Source organism: Lepisosteus oculatus, chromosome 17 (genome assembly GCF_040954835.1).
Source record: "Lepisosteus oculatus isolate fLepOcu1 chromosome 17, fLepOcu1.hap2, whole genome shotgun sequence".
Lineage (NCBI taxonomy): Eukaryota > Metazoa > Chordata > Actinopteri > Semionotiformes > Lepisosteidae > Lepisosteus > Lepisosteus oculatus.
The window spans coordinates 3,045,917-3,067,940 of NC_090712.1; the positions used below are offsets into that span (position 1 = coordinate 3,045,917).

The 22,024-nt window shown below is 42.1% G+C and overlaps 2 protein-coding genes across 2 annotated transcripts in view; both read left to right on the plus strand.

Annotated features, from left to right (window-relative positions):
* The first annotated feature begins 12,330 nt into the window (after positions 1-12,330).
* LOC107079322 (uncharacterized protein C2orf73) lies at positions 12,331-21,119 on the plus strand. The gene is made up of 5 exons (XM_015362468.2): positions 12,331-12,485; positions 13,092-13,314; positions 14,304-14,463; positions 17,383-17,489; positions 19,594-21,119. Exons 1-5 carry the CDS (start codon positions 12,427-12,429, stop codon positions 20,104-20,106), a joined length of 1,062 nt encoding a protein of 353 aa, XP_015217954.2. The 5' UTR covers positions 12,331-12,426; the 3' UTR covers positions 20,107-21,119.
* Positions 21,120-21,539: 420 nt separating this feature from the next.
* Positions 21,540-22,024, plus strand: part of sptbn1 (spectrin, beta, non-erythrocytic 1) — a 111,486-nt gene continuing 111,001 nt past the window's right edge. The window contains exon 1 of the mRNA XM_015362466.2: positions 21,540-21,692. The gene's annotated coding sequence lies outside the window, so the exon portion shown is untranslated. The remainder of the gene's footprint in view (positions 21,693-22,024) is intronic.

Below are 22,024 nucleotides of genomic sequence, written 5' to 3' on the forward strand. Positions count from 1 at the left end.
TGGGGTTATTAAATTCAGTATAACCTCAGTAACGTAGTCACCAGTCATACCTGTCTGAGAGATGGATAAATATGTAAGGAGACAAGAAAGTTTAGAAGCAAGACTGATTTGGCTCATCTAGCCTGTCAGATAGTTAGTAGCTTGTTGTTCTCTGGATCATATTGATGTTTCTTGACAGACGCCAGGGCATCAGCTTGAAGACCATGGCTAGGATACTAACTCCATACTGCCACAACCCTTTGTCTACAAAAATGCCTCCTATTCTCAGTTTTAGATACGGTTCCCCTTAGTACAACAGTATATCGGATCAGACATATTGTGTCTGGATTTCAGGTCTCATCCTTGCAGAGGATTGCAGTCAAGAGGAAGCAAAGGTTTTTTTCCCCAGCTTTGTTTTTGAGTTTTCATCACAGCACCACTGCTGGTCTAGAGGAAATAGTTCCTTGGATCTATCGAGAAGATGTTTAATACCAAATACCTCACTCTGCAGGCCTGTGGGAAGTCCGGAAAAAGTCTTTTCAAAGGCAATGTATTTGACACTCTGGGACTCCGAACACACTGTGCAAGCAGCCCCATTGAGGCAAACATCGCTGTAATGCTTTTCTCAGCATTTTTCATTGCAGTTGATGGAGTGCCAGATGGTGTCAAATTTCCTTTAGTATGAATACTGTCCTCCACAGGAGACAGAAAGGACCGTTTTACAGTGTCACATCAGGGGATTAAAACACTGCCAAAAACACCCAGATAATGTCTGATAATCGTTTGCAGCATTTTAATTCCGGTATAAAACATCTTGCAATGGTGGAATTTTCATGATTCTTCAGCATTAAAACTTCACTGTACAACATTTTTCCAATGCCCTTTAAACTTGTGTGTGTGAGGGGGGAAATGGTATTTGATCCATCTATTCCTCTATTCAGAAATTGAAAACCTGATTCTGAAAACCTTAACTGAAAAGGTTCAACTAAAGCAAGGCCTGTCCAGCTGGTGTACTGGCTAGGGCTCCATTATCCTGGTCCTGGAGGTCTAGAGTGGTTCTGTTTTCTATTAGCTGAGCTCATGACGATCCGGAGCAGCTCTTTCTTGGCTTAATTAGACAAGTTTAACAGGTTTTCCCAGCTTTTCAGGTGCAGGTGCTTTGAGGAGACCCAGAAAACCTAGACAACAGACCCTCCTGGACCAGGCCTGGGGTGTCCTGCTATAGGCTCTTGAGGAACACAGCTCTGGTAACCCTTGAGGTAAGAGACATGATCAGAGAGGTTGGCACATGTATGAGAAAAAGCGGGATTATTTCTCTGAGGGAAAGAGACGTAGCACACAAGAGTACATGCACAGAAACACAGCCAGCTCGATTCCGAAAGACATTTTAATGCCAAGGACCCAGTGAGCATGAAGTTAAACAGAGCAATTGATTGAAGCCATATGGCAAAGTGCACTGGGCCTTTTTCCATTTGTATCAGGACAAGCTGGGGGCCTGGGCAGGACTCTGGAACTGAAGACTTCCTTGGGGTCGAATGTGTTTATATTCACACAATTGGAGGAGAAGGCTGTGTACATTCTTTCTCTGAAACTTGACGTATCAAATAAGAACGTATTTGAAAGGCAGATGCTTCCTAAGTCTCTGCATTTCCTGTATGACACCAATCTGTCAGTCTGTATTGAAATGACACCCCTTCAGGTCTTCCTTTCTCCCAGCATTCCTTGCTGTCATAAATCTGCATGCTTGCTAACAGGAGAGAATCCTCTTAGCAGATAGAGAAACCTGATTAGATCTCTGGCTTAGGGGTTTATTATTCTGTATTGCTACTGTGATGTGAAAGCCACAAACAGCAGTAGGAGGCCTGTATTATAATTTGTAGGAGGTATCATTCAATTCAGGTGCCTGACTGCACTTCGCATTATTCAAGATGCCATGTATTCTGAGTACTTGGCATCACTATATATAATTCAGACATTTTTTTTAGAAATCACATCCTATCTGCTCCTTCTACCCTCTAGAGATCCATGTTACAGATACTGTTTGGTTTTAACATTGTGGTGAGCCATACTGTGTACGTTTTTAAATATTACTGTTGGCTTGTACATTATCAACATTTCTGAGACTCAAATCTGCCCTATTGAACCAGAGACAATACATGCATAGCGATTAGTGAGTCTAGAAATTATTTCTGTAATTACCTTACAAATAATAGTTTGAAGATTTGTTCACTCATTTTTTCAGTGAAATACAAATATAGGCGGTTTGATAGTTTTCAGGACCTCTGTTGATGCTTTGCAGAAAGAAGAACCTTTGGACACCATGAGCGATAAACATGTTGTTTTTACTGACTTCCAGACTTAAAGAGAGGCTCCCACAGCAGGTATGAAAGGAAGAGTGAAATCCATAGACAATGTAATTTCATTTTCCTAGCACTGTTACTCTCGCTGAGAGTGTTACTCTCTCCCTGAGGCACCTGACTGGCAGGTGTAGAGCACTATTCAGACACAAGCAGTGACTGTCAGCAAGGAAAAATAATTACTGAGCTGTCAAATCACACCCCTTGTGAATAGAAAGAAATGGCTGAAGCAGAAGCACAAATTATGTCGTTGTAAAACATTATTATGTAACGCATTGCCAAAATAATTAATAACAGGTGAAAAAAACAAGATGAGTATAACATATTTCACTGTGTTTTCAGGCATAACTTACTGTATGTACTGGCATATATGCAGCTTGGATTATCAGGAGGATTATGACTTACTGTACATGATATACTGTGGTTCTTGTTTTACAAAGAACAGGTGATCTGTCCGGGTAGTATCCTGCCTTACACCCAGGTGAGGCTTATTTCAAGGGGTATTTAATTCAATGAAAACAAGATGTTTGTAAGATGTGCCTTAACCCAATCTGAACATCTGTCCAGTGCATACAGTGTATTGCCTCAAATAATTTATGGTTGGTTGTATTACAAAGAGATCCCGTCAGTGATTCTCAGTCGTGGTCCCGGAGTACCTCTCTCTCTCTAACTTTTTTCACTTTTTTATTTGAGACCTTTTTTAAAAAAAGACTGCCCATATTCGGGTGTGTGAGCTGAAATTTAACCCCCTGGACTGAAGCAGAAGACAAGACAATGTATCACAGTGAGAGATGTCTGATACAGTCTCATTATTGTCTTTTTATAATTTTATAAGAGCTGTTTAGACAGAAATAAGGGAGAAACTTCTCAAATAGTAGGACTGCATACTAAATATCAGTGCGCTGAGGGTGTTGGAAATCATGCACATTTTAACTGGGGTATTTTTTAAACCAAAGAGTGAGTACAGAAAGAAGTCTCAACCAGCAGGCATAACCACTGGTCTGTATACTCTAGACCTTCCTGTTCTTTCCCGTTGCTTAAGACCACTACAGAGGTATAACCCTTACGTAATACTGGCAGCAAAACCTTTCACAGGGTTTTAAACAATTTTCTTTCAAGTACATTGCTGACCTTATTTTCAAAAATGCTAACAGCTAATGCATGATACAGTGCTTTGTTGCATTAACAGTGCTACCACCAGTTCAGCTGGTTGTAGTTTATTTGCTTTTTTGACTTGACAGGTAAAGTTGACACAGTTCAAGGCATTTTGCTTATACTGTATTAAGGGAAAAGTAATCTTGCTTTTCTGTCCATGCTTGCACTATGGGATCAATTACCCAGCAAGCTTGAAGGGCTTCTCATGCTCTTACGTAACAGACTCTGGCTGTTACCCATCAGAAAAGAAATAATCTACTGTGCACTGTAATCTACTGTTGTGGAAAATGACTCCATCTTTTGCAGATTGCTTTTGCACATAATGCTATCAGTGAAAAACTAGGAAAATAGGAAAACTAGCTAGGAGCTCCCCTCATGCATCTTTAGAGAGCTGAACAGCTACAGTATGTTACCATATTTTAGTGTGATCTGACATCTTAATAATAATAATAATAATAATAATTAGTAATAATTACTTACACTTATATAGCACTTTTCTGGACACTCCACTCAAAACGCTTTACAGGTAATGGGGATCCCCTCCACCACCACCAGTGTGCAGCCCCACCTGGATGATGCGACGGCAGCCATAGTGCACCAGAACGCTCACCACACACCAGCTCTCAGCGGGGATGAGAGCAGAGTAATGAAGCCAATTCATATAGGGGGATTATTAGGAGGCCATGATTGGTAAGGGCCAATGGGACATTTGGCCAGGACACCGGGGTTACACCCCTACTCTTTTCGAGAAACACCCTGGGATTTTTAATGACCACAGAGAGTCAGGACCTCGGTTTTACATCTCATCCGAAGGACGACGCCTGTTTACAGTATAGTGTCCCCGTCACTATACTGGGGCATTAGGACCCACATGGACCGGAGGGAGAGTGCCCCCTGCTGGCCCCACTAACATCTTACATTGCGTGGAGAAGGGATTCTTCTGAAAAGAGAAATACAGGCACATTCCCAGCTGCAAGAATACCTCTTCATAATGTGATGTTTCGTCTTTCCTCGCTTGTGTGTGGCTCTGCTATGTGGGGAGATGTTTTTTTAGTTTTACTGCCATTTGTGGTGCCCGTTGACAAAGGTCAGGTCAGGGGTGCTCTCTTCCTCCTGTTGCCTTTATAAGACAGCCACAGCTGTTTCCAGGACTCGTGCCATTGCTGCAGAATCATTTTGGCTGCTGGTTTGAGCAGCAGTAACTGCATAACCTACCATGCAACATCCTCTGTGTTTCATAGTCATGGCTTATATAGTCACTGGAAAGCATCATGGCTTTATAGTCCTTCAAGGCACATATTTAGACCAGGGGTGTCAAGCTCAGCCCTCTAGGGCCCTGTGTCTTCTGGGTTCTGTTCCACCTGACCTCTCAGCTACATACTGCTTCTAATTACTTACTTTACTGCGTGATTGAAATTGTAGTATTGCCAACCTGGTTCCAAAACATTTTACAAAATAACTGTACTCTCACTAGGGACAAAAACATCCAAGAATTAGATGCGTTGTGAACGTCTGGAATATTTGTTGAGATGGTTGAACCTGCTTGGTTAATGGGGCCACAGGACGAGGAGGCCGGAACCCCTTTCAGACTGCGTGGGCCGGGGGGCAGCTGCACAGTGGAGACAGGCAGGAGGAGTGATGCCCGAGACGAATGCGAAGGGAAACGTTTGTGTTCGATATATAGAGAGCGACTATCTGTAATGAGGGTGATTAGGAAGAGCTGTGTGAGATTGTCTTGTTCAGAGTGATCAACTATACAAGAGCTTAAGGAGCGTCCTACATGTACAGTCTATAAGCAAGACAAGACTCAGGCTGGAACCAGAGGTTAAACAGAAACCACCTGGCCCTCCAGGAACTGATTCCCTGTATTAGACCGACCCTCTCATTCAGGAACACTCCCGTGTCTAGAGGGATGAACACACAGTAGGTAGAGACGTGACCAGGAAGCACATGTGCTGTAATGTCAGTTACAGCTCCGATATATTTTTAAGTACAACACAACCGGACCCCGCCAATGTCAGTGTGATGCGTGTACAACCTTTTCCGAAACTAAAAGGACAGATTCACAAAGTTTTATCGGACCACCCTTAGTGCCCAGCAAATGGTGCTAAATATAATTAAAACCGCTGGAAGATTTTTGGTGCCAGTGAGAAGATTTGGAAGGATTATTAGAAGCTGGATTAGTGTCTGCAAAGCTAACATCGCTTTTGCGGTGGCGGCATACAGTATATACATTGCCTTTTGTTTATGTCATTATCAGAAGCAGTAGAAACGTTAGCAGAAATTACCATGGTAACGTCTGCATTCCACAGATGGAGGAACAGTCCTGCCAATATTTCAACTTCCTCCTCGGTCTCATTTTCTGACAAGTAACTACTATAAACTGATAATGACAACTCCAGACAGCCTGTTATCAGACTTATAGCTGTTCACTTTCAAAGACATGTGTAACATGGATGAGTGTACTCAGCTGTCCGAGCGAAAAGAGCCTCTAATGTCATCAGAGCAATGTGAAAACGTCTTTTCCAGTTAAGGATCCTGAGGCTTTTAAGAATGTCAAATCGGCTTTTGTTTGTTCTTTTTTTAAATGTGCTGGTTCTTACTTGTGAACGTTTTACCTCCAATGACAAATGTCTCTACAGCTCAATAGCCTGGAAATCGCTTTCTTGCCCATCACTTTTAAAGCACGTCTTACCAGTTTACCAGCTGTGCCAAAGCGTCACTGCTCCTGACGCTCTCTCCCGTCTGCCTGCTGAATCTCCTTTTGTAGCTGCGACAGCTCTTCCTGTAAGGCTCTCTCTAAGGCCTGGGAAACAGGGCAAAGTCACTTGGTGCCAGTAAAAAGGACACGGGCTGCCTGGGCACTGTTCCCATGCCGCTGGGAGACCTAACAGCTAAAAGCATTTTACATTAACAAAAGAGGAGGCCCAGGGAGACACAGACTGTGTTTGTCTCACATCGGAAGAAAAAAGTGGATTTATGTCATCTTGAATAAAATGTAGGGTTGACTACATGCATGGTGTTTACTGATCACCCTTTGCAGTGCACACTTACATCACCATTCTCGATCCTGTGGCTATTTTACCTGTTACACTTGTCCTCCTGTTTCTTAAAAGGTTCCTAGTCCAGCTTGGATGTGTCACTGAAACAGCACAACTGCTTGCTCTTAGGAAGCCTGGCTTCAGATCCACTGGGGGAAGCTGTTCGAAAGGAAAAGCACATGACCGCCCTGAGACAGCTTTCCATAAAGACACACAAGACTTTCCCCATTGCTTCTCTTGCTCCCAGAGGAAAAGGAGCAGATTTTTGTCGGAGAGCCTTGACTACTGCTCATAGAGATTGAAGCTTTCCAGGCAGCCGAACTCAGTAATCCCTCATGCTGTGCACGCATAGCACAAATGTAAGAGTTGCTGGGCAAACCTCATTTCAACTCCCTGGGCTAGTAACCAAGGCACCAGAGACACTGTTGCCTTTGAGCACACAGTACAACTGGCATGAATGCTTTGGGGCTGATAGCTATAATATATCTGTCTCGTTTAAGTATTCTCTCTGCGATGGCTGACCTCTTTTTTATGAAGAGGCCAAGGTGAATAGAATTGTATGTAGCCCAAGGGAAAACAAAGGAATCTTTTGGGCTGGTCGGAGAAAACTGACTTAATTTCCTGCTACCCAACCTGAGAAGTACAGTAGGCTTTTTTTTACTTCTTCCAAGCCAAGATGAAAGAGTTCATCTGAAGCATAAGCTCCAAGCAGCCAGACAAGATAAAGCACATGAGTTGAATGGCCTCCACATCTTTCTTATGTTTGTACTTATTTAAACCTGTGTTTATGTTGTGGTTAATATAAACATGCAGGATAAACTTCATTTGTTATGGACAGCAGTGTGAGAACTGAACAGTGAACAGAGGACTGCATCCTAGCCTGATGCTTCATTTAAAAAAGAAGCTTTATTACTGATGAAAATGAATGAATGAATACAGAAGGGAGCCACAGTGGCACAGTTATTAGCATAACTTCTTCACAGCACTGGGGCCATGGGTTCAATCCCAGACCTTGGGTGCTATCTGTGTGGAGTTTGCATGCTCTCCCTGTGTTTGCCTGAGTTTTTTGGGTGCTCTGGTTTCTTGCCACAGTCCAAAGGCATGCTGGTAGGTTTAATGGCTTCAGTTAAGAAATTGGCCCTGGTGTGCGTGCTTGTGTCTGTGTCAGCCCTGCAATGGACTGAGACATCCCATTCAAGGTGTATCCTGTTTCATGTCCAGTGCTTCCCAGGATAGGCTCCGTGCCACTGAGACCCTGAATCGGATAAGCAGTTATTGAAAGTGATGAGATGTGAATATAGACATATGGGCAGAACAGAGCACAACAACAGGATAATAATATACCTTTATTCTATAAGTAGCCTATTTTAGCCCCCTAAGTCCTAGATCATTTCCTATTTTTATTTATAATTTCTGTTTTCGTCACCTGCATGTCATAACCTGCATTTGTCTACTTTTGCCTGACTTTGATTTTTAATCGAATCATTTTCATTTCATGTGCTGCTTCTACGGTGTTTCCTACTCCTCCCAATTTGGTTTGTATCATCTACAAACCTGACTGGTTTACTAACTATACCAGGATCTAGATCATTAATACAAATTAAGAAGAGCAGTGGTCTTAATACAGATCCCTGGGACACTCCACTAATTACTGTACATCAATCCAATTGGAATATTCACCTAATCTTAATGAGAAACCTTCTGCAAATATAAAGGCATCATATCATGTGTCAATACTGCTGTTGCTTGTTAAAAGATCTCTTTTTCAAAGAAGTTGTCTACGAAAGATATATTTTCTAAATACAAGTTGACTGTTCTCTAGTAACTGATTTTATATGAATGATTCTCTGGTTTAGTTCTAATAATTATGTCATTTAATTTTAATAAGCCTTATAAGTAATGGTCTACAATTATTTGGCTTGGTTTTCTCACCTTTCTTATGGATAGGCACTACTAAATACATTAGCAATTCTCCAGGCCATGGGATCATGTGACCTGCACTGTTGTCAACCTTGAGTATGTATTCAAGACATGTTAAATGTTTGAAATCTTCCTTTCATGTTTTTAGTCAAGATGATCAATGGCATTGACCAGCTACGTAAGTGATATTGCTTCTTACCGCAGTATGCGACCACTTCTGCTCTTCTTTAATCTTTAATTACCTTCGTAGTTCCAAAACGCACATGAGCTACAGTGTTCATGCACTGGTTATATAATTGTAAAGTGAGAGAAATCACCAATCTGTGATTCTCTAACACCGCTGTGGTCCCTCAGCTAAGGAATCATTCTCAGGCACCATTCAAGCTTCTGCTTGGGCGGCTACACTGGTCCAGCCCTCTCCTCTCAAGCTGGGAAGAGGGATGTTCTCTGTGTCCTAGCTTAACTCAGACAAAGCCCTGCATTTGCGTCAGTGTGTTCGGCCATTGTTCTGTGTCGTAAACTGGAACCACTGCTCTGCTTTTTTTTTTTTCCTGCATCAGCAGATCAGACTCTCCCACGTTCGTGTGATCACAGAAACACCACACAAAAGGCCAGGCTGGCTCGTTTGAAATTTCAGTCTAGGATTCGGTCCCCTGAACCCTAACACAATGAAAAACCACAGAACGCCTCATTGCTCTCCTTTTCCTACACTTACAATCCTCCTCCTTCAGAGCAGCGACGAGTGAGCCTGCAAGTGGGAGGGTGTGACCTGGATAGCTGGCAGAGTAGGAACTAACTGTCTCAGATCATCAGCGCTTCCAAGTTTTCCATTTGCCTTTGATGGTCTCTCTCTCCTGGCCAGTCAGAAGCCAGGGGTCAAGGGTCAAAGGTGTGGCTGAAATGGAAATTGAGCTCAGAGTAAGACTTTAGTGTGAGTAAACACACAGCTTCGGGTGTTTATTCTTAAGAATAATAAAGACTGGGGAAGACAGTTTGGAAAGATGATTGTGAGGGTTTCATGTAAGTGTTCACAATCCTGAAAGGACATGACAGCCAGACCAAAACAGAAACGTCCAGGCTCACAAGGTAACAAAGACAAGAGACGAGACAGGAGAGTGGCCACTGTATGGCCTGAACTGTTACGGGTGCAGCTGGCGTCAATTAACCCTCATTATCCAATTTCCATCCCACACCCCTCCCTTCACTATTGAAACCCTCCGTTCACTCCTCTTCGCTGGAATCTACCGCCTCCTGAGCTTGCATCTTCCTTTGCCTTTGACCACCGGAAACGAAGACTCTTCCTGCCTTGGACCTCTCGACAAGTCTTTCGCCTTGCCCCTCTCGGACTCGTTTGCCTAGCTGTCTTCTCTACCTGCGTTCGGCCACCTCGCCTGGACCTCTCGACAAGTCTTTCGCCTTGCCCCTCTCGGACTCGTTTGCCTAGCTGTCTTCTCTACCTGCGTTCGGCCACCTCGCCTGGAACTACCGACAACTCTTCTGCCTCGCCCCTCTCGGACTCGTAGCCATTCCGGCTCTCTGGAGACCTGCACAGGGTTCGTTACAACTCGCCGTTACATGACCTTTTCGAATCTCAGATGCTTAACAAGACTGAGCCTCGGCAGAACTAGGACAGGAGGCCTTTACCTCTGGGGTTCCCAGTCCTGGTCCTGGGTTTTCATTGCAGCTGAGCTCTTTACCTAACTGACTCCTTAACCGAATCAACACGTTGCTTGGTTAGAACAGAACCTTTGCATGTTTTTTTTCTACTCAAAGTTTGGAGTTTGTAAATTACTGAAGAAACCTGTCAATCACATTAAATGACATGTACCACCATGTTTTGGAACAGAAAACAACTATTATTAGGTCCAGTAAGGGTTCCATTATTTAAGTGCTCAGGTGGAACACAAACTAGCTGGTGTGGGGGTCCCAAGGACTAGAACTGGGGACTCCTACTTTAAGAAAAGCCACGCTGCTGCTGTAAACAGTGTTGGAGAACCAGTAGGTGGTACTCTTCCCTCTGGTCTGGGGACACTGTTGCAGGAGATACTGAAGTCCTGACGACTTTGCCATTAACGCAGGGCTGGGGGCTCTACTTCAGGGGTGGGTAAACTGGCTCCCCCCGTATGTGTGCTGTGCTGTGTGATCTGGGAGGTTGAAAAGCAGGGGACACTTTACTGTAAAAAGGACCTGTTCTTTGGATGAGACATAAAATCAAGGTCCCGAGTCTCTTTGTTCATTAATAATCATAGGGTGTTTGTCAAAAAGAGTAGGGGTGTTACCCTGGTGTCCTGGCCAAATTTCCCATTGGCCCTTACCAATCATGGCCCCCTAATAATCCCCACCTATGAATTGGCTGGTGTGTGGGGAGTGTACTGGCGCACTCTGGCTGCAGTCGCATCATCCAGGTGGGGCTGCACACTGGTGTTGGTGGAGGGGATCCCCATTACCTGTAAAGCGCTTTGAGTGGATTGTGCAGTTTCAGTGCTCCTTGACAGACAGGAAGCAGTAATGTGAGGGTATGGGCTATGTTATTTTAGCAGAGCCAGTCACAATGTTGTCCTCCACAAACCAGACACCCCAGGGTTAATTCTCAGGATTATGTTTATTTGGCATTAACCTCAAAGAGCTGGGGTTAGAGAAAAGGGGAAATACCATCGTGGAGGAAATTAGGTGGTTTTGTTTTTTTTTTAAATGTGCCAAGTCCAATTTATAGAACATTATATAACCTTGCTGTTTCAGATTTTAGGTTTGACAGGTGAGCTGAACACGAACATCATGGGGTTTTCTTTATTAATCACATCTCACCCTTGACCAGGTGTGGGCTGTTGTGGGGAAAGACAATCTGACCTGGACAGTTCAAATTGACCATATAACCTTATAGAAGGAACAGCGTGTGGATGAAGGCTTCCATTTGACTGTGATATGCATTTTTCCATTAATATGCAAGGAATCATTTATAGCTGATGGCCTGTTAACAGCAGTTGAAAACAATCATGAAGTGACTCCTATTACAGCACTTGATCCAGTCCCTTCTGTTCTGGCTGGACAGAACACAGCCACAGGACAGCAGGGTGTGAGCGCAAAAAATCTGTTGGAGACCCTCCAACATTTTGAGCACAATGAGCTCACCGGACCTTTATGCAACACACAATGATTGAATTCATCTGGAAAGAACTTAATGTGCAAGTGATATCTTTTTTTTCCACCCCTGAAGTCATCTTTTTTTTTTTCAAATCGTAATATTTCATCCACAAATGTGGTCACTTTCTCCAATTCAAGTCCCTCTTGACACTTTTCTCTTCAAGGGGGAAGAAACACACGGATGACATCATCTGCCTGAAGCAGGAAGTTGTTCAGAATGAAAATTTCAGTGTTTTCTAGTTGAGGGTGATGAAAAGATCTGTTCAGAACAGTTTTCATCACCCTCCCCACCTCCAGTATACGGAACCTAAACCCCTACCTGCTCATAAAAACTATAAACACTTCCTTCCCTGACGATTCTTCTCCCTCACTGTCCTTTCATCATTGTACAGTACCTACCAACAAGCCATGGTTAAGTTCTGCCAGTGTTGACTGAGTTTCGTGAGTATATATACATAATTTGTATTTTTTACGACGGAAATGTAATTTGTACCATATGATATGGCACGGGAACTCTGAAATGTTTATATTTTCATTCAAAATGATTTGTTAAATGTACACTTGTTAATACCAATGCACATTCGGTTAGAATAAAAAAAAAAAGGGGGCACGACTCCCAAGGCAAGTTAATTGCGCAGAAACGCTTAAATTTAAACGAAGGAAAGTCATTGTGAGAGGCGTGCAGCGGCCACGTGACACGACCGCACGGCCTGTCCACCTGTTGAGGGCGTGCGCGTGCTTGGAGACGCCGGTTGCCTGGCAACCCACAAGGAACTCGATGGCACCGGCCGCAGCTTGGTTTCTCCACCCGACATTTCCTTCTTTAGGCAAAAATGTATCGGTCTGGCGAGATCTACCTGCCAAGGAAGAAAAAAGTTCCCGAAACATTCCAGTGAGTATTATTAGGTGGAGAGTTGCAGAGCGAGCAGACCAGCTGGGGAAAAGGGTGCAGGGACGTCGTGCGTGTCGGTTCGGCTTCAGCGCCTGCAGCAGCTGAGCGCTTCCAGGAGAGATGCACTGGAGAAAGTTTTCAACTTTAAAAAAAACATGTGTTCGATGTGTTTTTCGATCATAATGTCTAATCGTTAAAAAAAAGCCGTGAAACCCGGGGTAAAGTGTTTTGCAGAATAGTATTTTAAAAAAAAAACCCATACAGTAACTGTTCATATCTGTTAAGGGCAATTGTTTACCGAGACACTTCATATGAACGGAAACAGGAGGTGACAGAAAGCATACATTTTGAATGTCTTGCTCAGGGTCCCAACAGAGTAGGACTCCTCTGCTGGCTGCAGGATTTGAACCAGTAACCTTCCAATCACAGTCACAGATCTGTACAGTGCCACCACTCTGCCCAGTGTGCCAGATTAAAGCAAGTTGAGCTAAACCACAGAGCCAAAACCTTTGGAATTATCAGTAAAAAAGGTCCTTTTCATTTGACAAGTTTCAGACCAAATGTTCTGTAATATCAAACTGTTGGTTGTTTCCTTCATCTTTTCAGCTCCAATACGTTCAGGATTTTTGATGAAAATGTGTCAGAAAGACTGGAACTGGATCAGTGCTGTAAAAATAACCCAGTTCGGAGGACAGACTCAGAACAACAGAATTTAAAAGACACACACCATATACCTCATCCCTACTATGCTAAATTCATAAGATCTAATGCCAGAAGTCTCAATGCTCCGATATTTCACATGGAAACAGACAGTACAATGGCTGATCAGGTATGAAAATGTTTAATTTTTTATTGCCCAAAAAGTTGGGCACGTTGCCCTACTTGTCTTTTTGTATATGTACATTACAGTGCATTAACAGTGTAATTATTGTAACTGTCAAGACTCACAAGCTTGTGAATTCTTTACTTTGGCAGCTGCATTAAACAGCAACAAGCCAAATTACTTGACATCTGTGATGGGAAATTCCTAACAGTTGCTTGCATTCGGCCTTGATCCCTTGACCTGCTGCTGGGAGTTCTCTTCTTAACAAACATTGTGACACCTTTTGAACTCTTGATGAATAATTTAAAAACAATACATGTCATCATCAGACACGCATAGTTCCTCTAGACCCTGGCTCTGGGATACTCTTTCACAATAAGGCAGCACATGGCCAGTGTGGCGTCTTTCATGACTTCATCCCCTACAGCACTGTGAGCTCTCCAGGCCGCACAGGTTGGAGTCCAGTCATGCAGACATTAATGATGCTAACCAGGAAAGTACAGCATTCCGGTTAGCATTCCGGTGCGTCGGAATACCCTGTCTTATATGTTTATGTTGTGTTTTGCTTACTGTGCGTATTGCATTATTAATAAACGTTTAAAAAAAGAGAAAAGCACAGCATTGTAGGTCTCAGCAATCTCATGGATAGAAATGCTAAAAAAATATTGTAATGATCATTAATTACAATCGTTAATATTCTGATCCGGCATTCTGTAACTTGACATTTGTCACGTGCCTGCACAAACAACAGGCAACCAATTGCTTTAACTGTAGGTTTAGGACAGGAAACAAATTTGTCAGATTCATTTGATTGAATTGAACTGAGAACAACTGAGCTTTTTTTGAAGGATATTTTATTTCACTGTACAACTTTACTATGCTATGAAGTGTTTGTTTTTTTTTTAAAAAAGATTGACTCAAATGACTTAGACTGCATAATTTATACTCTAAAAATTACATTAGGTTTATATTAATGTGACTATTATCTCTCTCAGTGTAACTGGTGGCCAAATGGGACTGGACAAAATGTCAGACATGACCCCCCCTACAGCAGAGCAAGCACCCAGCAGACGGCCTTCCAGGGGCTGCTACAGTCTTGTGCTCCAAGCACAAGATATGGAAACAGCCCAAATAAGTCCCCATCTTCGGGAATTGGTATGTAGTTTCTTCATGTATTTTCTATTTAATACATCTAATATATAAACGTATATTTTAAACACTGAGTTTGTATTCATTTAGGTTCAGAGTATTCAAGATTAGTAGTCAGTTCTGAGCAGATATTTTTAAGAGGCCTCACAGGAAAAATCCCATCCAAATTGCAATGTATTAAGAGCTTTAAATTGTTTAACAACTGGCAAGCAATATATTTACTTTTTTTCCATTTATTTTGTTTTATTTTTTGTTTGTAAAAAAAACTAAAAAGGCCTAGTTTGAATCACAAAAGTCTCATCTCATCATCGTCTTTTTACACGTTTCTGTGAAAACTGCAACAACTTTAAAGTGATCAGAACCCACCCAACTATAGCCTGTACTAGATCTCATGCCTATACATATTAAGAAATACGATTTGCAGTACTGTACAGTATGTACATTAGTCTGTATAAAGGCCATTAAGATAAGGCTCAATCAGTTTTTGTAGAATGATGCTAATCTCACAGCAGAATAAAAACATCACACTGTTACTGTAAATCCCAATATCTGATCTGAGCATGCTCCTTTCCCTTACAAGTACACCTGGAGAACGATTATTGACATTTGGGTTTTCTGCAACATTGGAGAAATGAGTGTGACATTTCTGATGGCTACAATATATGCTGTATCTTCAATATTTATAATAGTTGAAAAGAAAATAGAAATAATTTTAAAAATGAATGTTTTTTCCTTGAAAATGTGTTGATTTTGGTAATATGCTGTAATTTTAGATAGTGTCTAGACTCTAGGATGCAGGACGGGTTATGAGATCTACTACTTTAAAATTGATTGAACAACTTTATGAGTTTAACAGTGTAACAGGCAGCTTTACATTTCTGTAAAAAATAAGCACAAGTTAACCTTATACTCACATAGGTAGCTGCGTCAGCATGCACAGGTTGCGAAGGAACAAGTAAAGGTTTATTCCCTGCTGAAAAGGGAAGAAAAGAAACACAACTTTTCGATTGTGAAGCCTTTTTCAGGTGTCAGATGGCTGGTTCAGGTATCAGACACCTGAAGAAAGCTCCATGGTCAAACTGTTGTGTTTCTTTAGTGCTCCTTTCAGCATTGGAATAAACCTTTACTTGTTCCTTTGCAACCTTATACTCACTACTAACAGATGTGAAAGTAGTTTTCTCTAGAAATGTGTGAAATCCCAAAGTTTAAAAAGAACTTTATAATCAGTATTGTGTGAGTTGTACTATTTGAGACTAATTTGTTTCAGTGTGCACCACACATAAAAAGCTGCCTCACATAAACGATATTGCATGTCCTGTTGTCTGCTAGTATCTTTCACTGTGGAATACTTATCAGATTGTACTGGCTACACCAATTACATTTTGATCCAGATACCTCAGGTCTTTTAGGTTTGCTCTCAGAGCACCCTTTGTTTTTATGTTATTATATTTCAGTGTCCTTTAGCTTTCATGGCCTGGATCCATTGTAGCACAAAGAAATGCAATTCATTCCACTAATTATGTCAGTGTAATTAGTGGAATGAAATTGGTTCAAATACTTATTTGTTACATTTTAATACCTGTGAGTATATATCATGCATACTGTATTATACTGAGTAACGGTATTTAGACTCACTGTAAATACAACTGTACCCTGTTGCAGTTTTTGGAACAAAAATGTAAACATGCAATCAGGATTAACGCATAACTCTAGTAGACATAGATACCGCGCTGTCAGTGATAAAATGTAACAAGTTTTTCTTACTGACAATGCATAGTGACTTGTGGAAAACAATTTTAAGTTTTACTGTTGATTCATTAAACGTAACTGCAATGTCTTGATTTACCTGAAATGCTTTGAGACAAATGCCAACAATGAAAACACTATACCATGAGTCTTAACAAATCCAGTGAAATAAACCACAGAAATAAAACAATGTAAGTGTAAAAACAAGATCCTGTGTTCACATTACCATAGACTCAAAGAATAATCTGTAGTGTGTTTTAGTTATCTTTTTCAATATGTGGCAATGCCTTTCCATGCTATAACGCAGCTGGGTCCCTGTGAATCTTTGTGTAAATTGCATTATGATATGTCTGAATATTATTCTGTATTTAACGGGAAGGAACAAGAATATTATTGCTCTGATGGAAGGAGTATGAGGCTTGTTGATCAGCCCAGTTTCTTTAAACCGCCATTTGTTCATGTCTAAGTCTGCCAGAAAGATGCTCCAGATTGCTATCAAACCCTCTGGGAAGAATAAAGCCTGTTTTCCCATATTTCTTAGGTTGTTTATTTGGCACTTTGCTGGTTTCTTTTCTAATGTGTGAATAGAGTAAGCAACACCATTAGATATGAATTTTCCTTTCCTAGAAGAAAAAGTAATTTCTAGACAAAGCTATTTATAAGAGCATTATGCACTTCTTTGTTGAACCAAACCTCACTTCAGTGGAACCCAGATTAAATCAAAAGCACAAGAGCTACTATTCTGTGGCATAATCTCTTCAGATCTTAAAACGTCAGCAAAACTAGGCCTGGTCAGTACTGGGTGTATTACGTGATTAGACCACTAAAGAAAACTAGGTTGTGGCAGCAAATGGCACTGGTGGACCAGTAGGTGGAACCCTTCCTTGTTGTCCAAAGTCTTGTGAATCAGTGTCCCAGTATGGTGACGGGGGACACTCTTCTGTGGGTGGTGCCATCACATGTATAAACTGAAAAGCTGTTAACCAAATGTGGTAACACTCTGTGCTAAAGTTCTCCCCTAATTCACCTTTGCTGAATGAAAAGGTCCCCTCTTATAGTACATGTATATCAAGACAAAGAATTCTTACCACTCAAATTTCAACTGGACAGTATTATTGTGTGTAGTTGTCAGTATTATTGCTGGCATCATTATTGTTGTACCTTTCTTGCTTTCTGTAGTTCCCACGGTGAGTCCTATTGCACATACCAAGGTTTTGCAGGAGCAGATGTCGTTTATTCATCAGTATGATTCCAGGAAGTTACAAAACCAACCTTATCAGGGAAAGGTAAGGAATTTGGCATTGTATATTTAGAAAAGCCTGGATAAGGAATTCTGTTCATAAAATGTCAATACCTTAACCAGAACCACAAGCATGACTGTAATTTTCGTTTTTTTCTTCTTTAAACCTAAATTGTTTCCAACAAGCAGTGGGTTAGTAGCTGTAGTTGGCACATCTGTCATATACAATATATGATTTAATCTAGACTTTCTTTACTATATTAATGCTACTTACTGTATATGACCTTAAGTGCATTAGAATTTGGACTTGTGAGTCACACCTCCGTGAATTTTGAAGTGTCTGATACAGACATTGCATACCTATGCTAATGGTTATTATTCTAAAATAATAATCCTTTCCTTTTTGAATCTTAACAATACGCTATTGTAGTAGTAGCACTCACACTTAAAAAGGAGTCTTCAAGGCTTGAAATGAGAGGACTGTTTTAATTGTGTCGAAGCTCGGTTCATTTCAACTGGAGAAAAAACAATTATAGTCCATTCATTTTAATTGCCAGTGTGTTGGTAGAAGCAGGGTTGCCTTGACGACGTTTGAAAACTTGAGTTTCCACATGCGTTCACATTCTTCTTTTACTCTCCATAGGAAAAGGCTGCACGTTGTTTCTTGGCCTGTGATCCTTAGCCTCGATACTTTTAGATCATTTCAGCCTCTTCTCGACTCTCTAGCTCCTGTACCTGTGATCAAACCATAGCAGATGTTGTAGGTCTCCTCACATCATCACAAAACCTCTGGATTAGGAATAGATTATCTAAATTAAGACTGAATCTGACCAATTTAACTCTTCTTCACCAATGATTTAAGGAGATTTGGGGAAACCTGCTCTATGGTTAAACTCCTTGAGCCTACTTGGCTTCTTTTACAGTAGTTCAGGTGGGGAGCTGTGTCAGCATGCATAGTCTGCAAAGGAACAAGTAATAGGTTTATTCCCTGCTGAAAAGAGAAGAAAGAAAACACAACGTTTTCGGCCTTCCCAAAGAAGGCTCCACAGCCAAAACGTTGTCTTTTCTTTCTTCTCTTTTCAGAATGGAATAAACCTATTACTTGTTCTTTTAAATGTATCTGTTTCCATTGCATACTGACATCACACTGTCAATTATTGCAAACCATCATTGAGAACTGGACCAAATCAAATGCTCAGCTCACCTGCCAGTCACAAGGTACAGACCCATTGCTTGAAAGAGGATTTTCCTCAGTGAACATGAAAGAAGCCTCATGCAAAGAAAATTGATTTTCCAAGTAGTGGATGTGTACTTGGAGTAGTACAGAGGCATGCCTTTTCCTTGGGCAATTGATTCATGACAATGGTTTTCTTTTTTAATTTTGCTTTCTGGTTTTTATATTTGCTCATCTGGCAGTGGTTTCATTTGTCAAAGAATGGTTCTAAAAAAAGTATACTACATGTAAATTATTATTTTATTGCAGGTGAAAGAGTAAACCTGGTTTCTATTATAATGAAACTTCTCTGGGAGATGACCTTTACCTTCATGTTTGCGATATTCATACCCCATTTCCGATGAGCTAAAGAGGTATCTCAGATGTTGCAGCATCATGTTGTGATCTTGACTCATGGTATTTTAGATTTCCTTAAGACAACATCCAGCCGTTTCTGATTCATATAGAAAAATCGATTATAATTCAGTTTTCAGAGCTCGAGTGGTTCGGTTTTAAAAAACAAAAACGAATAAAAAGTCTGTATCCATAGAAACCTTATGTGCGGGGGATGAAATGGAATGGGACTCCAGCACAAATGCAATGGAAGGCAGATGCATTCGTGTGATAAATGTTGAAGGGCCTTAAAGTGCAGGAAAGTCCCTCCTCCCCTCTCTTTTTGCGTTTGGTTTACTGCCTCTGTTCAGGTTTTCCTCCCATACATCCATTCCATGAATAGCGTGGCGTGACAGAATAGCCATTATTCGCTGCTGCCCCCACAACTACCCACCCTCTCTCAGGCTTACCGCCAGTGGAGTGGGAGAGGGACGCAAGTGGAAACCTGCCAGCCCTTGAACTCAGAAATGAACTCAGGCACAGCTGCGCGGCTCAGGCCCGCTCACTCTTCCCTGGTTAACTTCAAGCTTGTTTCCCTTTCCAGCGCCACGGAGCCTTTGTGTGGACAGAGATAAAGCCGGCGAGCAAGCCGAGGGCTCCCGGCGGAGCAGACGCATTCCTGACTGCTGAGAGGTCGCGCTGTGTACCGGCGCAGCAGAAGGCCCAGGGAGGAAGCCGGATGACCTCACCAGAGCTGGTCTCGCAGCATCCTCGGCAGATGTCGGACGCTGGAGCTGGCTTCTCTAAAGGGGGCCTGGAAGAGGCCACCCGGGCCTATCCCAGAATTCCAGCCCGAGAGAAAACGAGGCAAGGCGTTCCGCAGACAGCTGGACTGGACAGCGTTCCTTCCAAAAAGGAGGCGGTTCCCTCTCAGGGAACTCCAGCTGCTCCTCGAGAGAAATTCCAGGACCGGACCGACAGCACATATACCAACTTTAGTGCTGTACCCAAAGCTGCTGCAGTAATCAAGCAGCCTTTAGCTGATGCACAAGTGGGCCTGCTTGATCCAAGCGCTGACAATAACCCCAGACACCAGCTGACACCAGTAGGGAGTTAGCTTGAACAGTGGAAGCATTTTGATGGCAGCAGCTGCACTCCCCTTTGATCTGACATATTAGATTGTATCGATCTGGCTGCTGTATTAGGCTGCATTATTCTGTCCTTGATTGTTTTCCTAACATCTGTGTGCTTATTAAAATGTTAGTGCATGTACATTCAGCATCTTAAGAGAAGGGTTAAAGTTGTTCCTGTAAACAGTTGTGTAATGTACTGTAATGCAGAAAATCTTGTTTTAAATCAGGAAAGCATCTATCTTATGCATTAGGATGGAAAACCTCACATTTTGTTATGTGCATGGCTTATTCCAGAAAGCATGCATAGTAGCAGTTGGAAACAGTTTGTTGATTTTGGATTTTTTTTTGCTTCTTTCTCAGTATGGTTTTTCTGCTATTTGGTTTGCAGTAATTAGATTTGCTTTACAGCAGATGGTCTGTGGCTCTGCTCTGGCCCTGGAAGTACTCCTGCACTTGTATGCTGCTGTTGACAATGTTTTGAATCGGCTTCAGCACTGTCAACCAGAGTAGCTGGAACAATAACCATGCGGGCTGGGCAGGGCAGCAGCTAAGTTAAGTACAGAGGAAGTACACATGAGATGACTTCAAGGGGGCTTCTTGTAACCATGGAAACCGAGCCATGCTGAGATAACCAACTGTGTGGCTGCATGGATTAAAACTGTTATTTTTAATTTTCCAAAGAAATCTTGTGAAGTGGAAAACAGATGATTTTAGGTACAACAAGAATTGAACAGTATGCAAGATAAGGAAAGACATCATGTTGGGCAAGATATCAGCTTATAAAACAAGACTGGTGATTGCAGAAGGAGAAGTAGCAAGTGAGTCAAGGTTATGAGCATACTTCATGCATCATAACTTCAGAGTCGTGTGTGGCAATACAAGATTATATTCTAGCTGTAAAATCATCTGTCCTCTCATCTGGCCACCTGGTTTTTTTTTTATAACAATCTGATATTGCACAGTCATTTTCTGAATCCGAATAAAAGCCATACCTTCACCGTGTGGCGTGTGTGTAACATGATCAAATATGCCATTGACCTGCGCCAGGTAGCGACCTGAAGAGACTGAATGTAACCTCGTCGACTGTTCTGCTGCTCAGGAAGATGTTTACCAGCTTGAGGAGAGCTGGAGCCAGGAACCAGGCGAATCACTTCTCTTAGCGATGTTATTATTAACTATCCTGAAAAATTGCCACGTTTATATAGATATGTGTAGCAGCAGTCAAGGCCCGTTGCCTGGAAACGACATTGACTTGTAATCAGACACAATCTGCTTCTGCACCTCCATCCCATACTCTGTTTCCCTGCTCCTCACTGCTCATGTAACTAACTGGCTTGCGCGAAAGCGGGGACTGATTTTTTTTTCTTGGTTCGAGCGTGAGCGCTAGTGTGCTGTTATCTCTCCGCCCCTCTGTGAATCAGTGCAGCAGTTGGCTTTTGCTGGTGTAGCAGAGGAGGCAGTGCGGATTCCTGTAGTCACTCCCTGCGATTCACATCCAGCCTCCCTGCTTGCGTTTGCGCGTATCGTGGGCTTTTCTAGGTGCTGGACATTATCGTGTGTTCCTTGGTGGGTAAGTATCGCTCGCCGCTTTTATGGTAAATAAAAAAGGTTTGCGCATTGGTCGGCTCTCCGCTGGTGGGGTTGGAAACAATGCAGACCCACACCTTCGTTAAGAACAGACCGACTGCCGTAAACATTGCTACTGCTGAGTTAAAAATGGCTTTACTGTATGATGCTGTTAGTTACGCAGGAACAAACGGGAGACTTCGAAGGGAGCGCAGCTTTCCGTTTATCGATTGAAAAATCGCACAAATGTGCGAACTTGCACGGATTCTTTGCCGCAGAAAATAGGATACAGCGCCAGGTCCGAGCTTGCAGTTTCGAATTTCGTGTTTTTTCCCC

Coding starts and splice junctions, on each gene's coding strand:
- LOC107079322 (XM_015362468.2), top strand. CDS start 12,427: ATGTATCGGTCTGGCGAGATCTACCTGCCAAGGAAGAAAAAAGTTCCC. Junction 13,315..14,303: donor ACAGTACAATGGCTGATCAG/GTATGAAAATGT, acceptor TATCTCTCTCAG/TGTAACTGGTGGCCAAATGG. Junction 14,464..17,382: donor GTCCCCATCTTCGGGAATTG/GTATGTAGTTTC, acceptor TGCTTTCTGTAG/TTCCCACGGTGAGTCCTATT.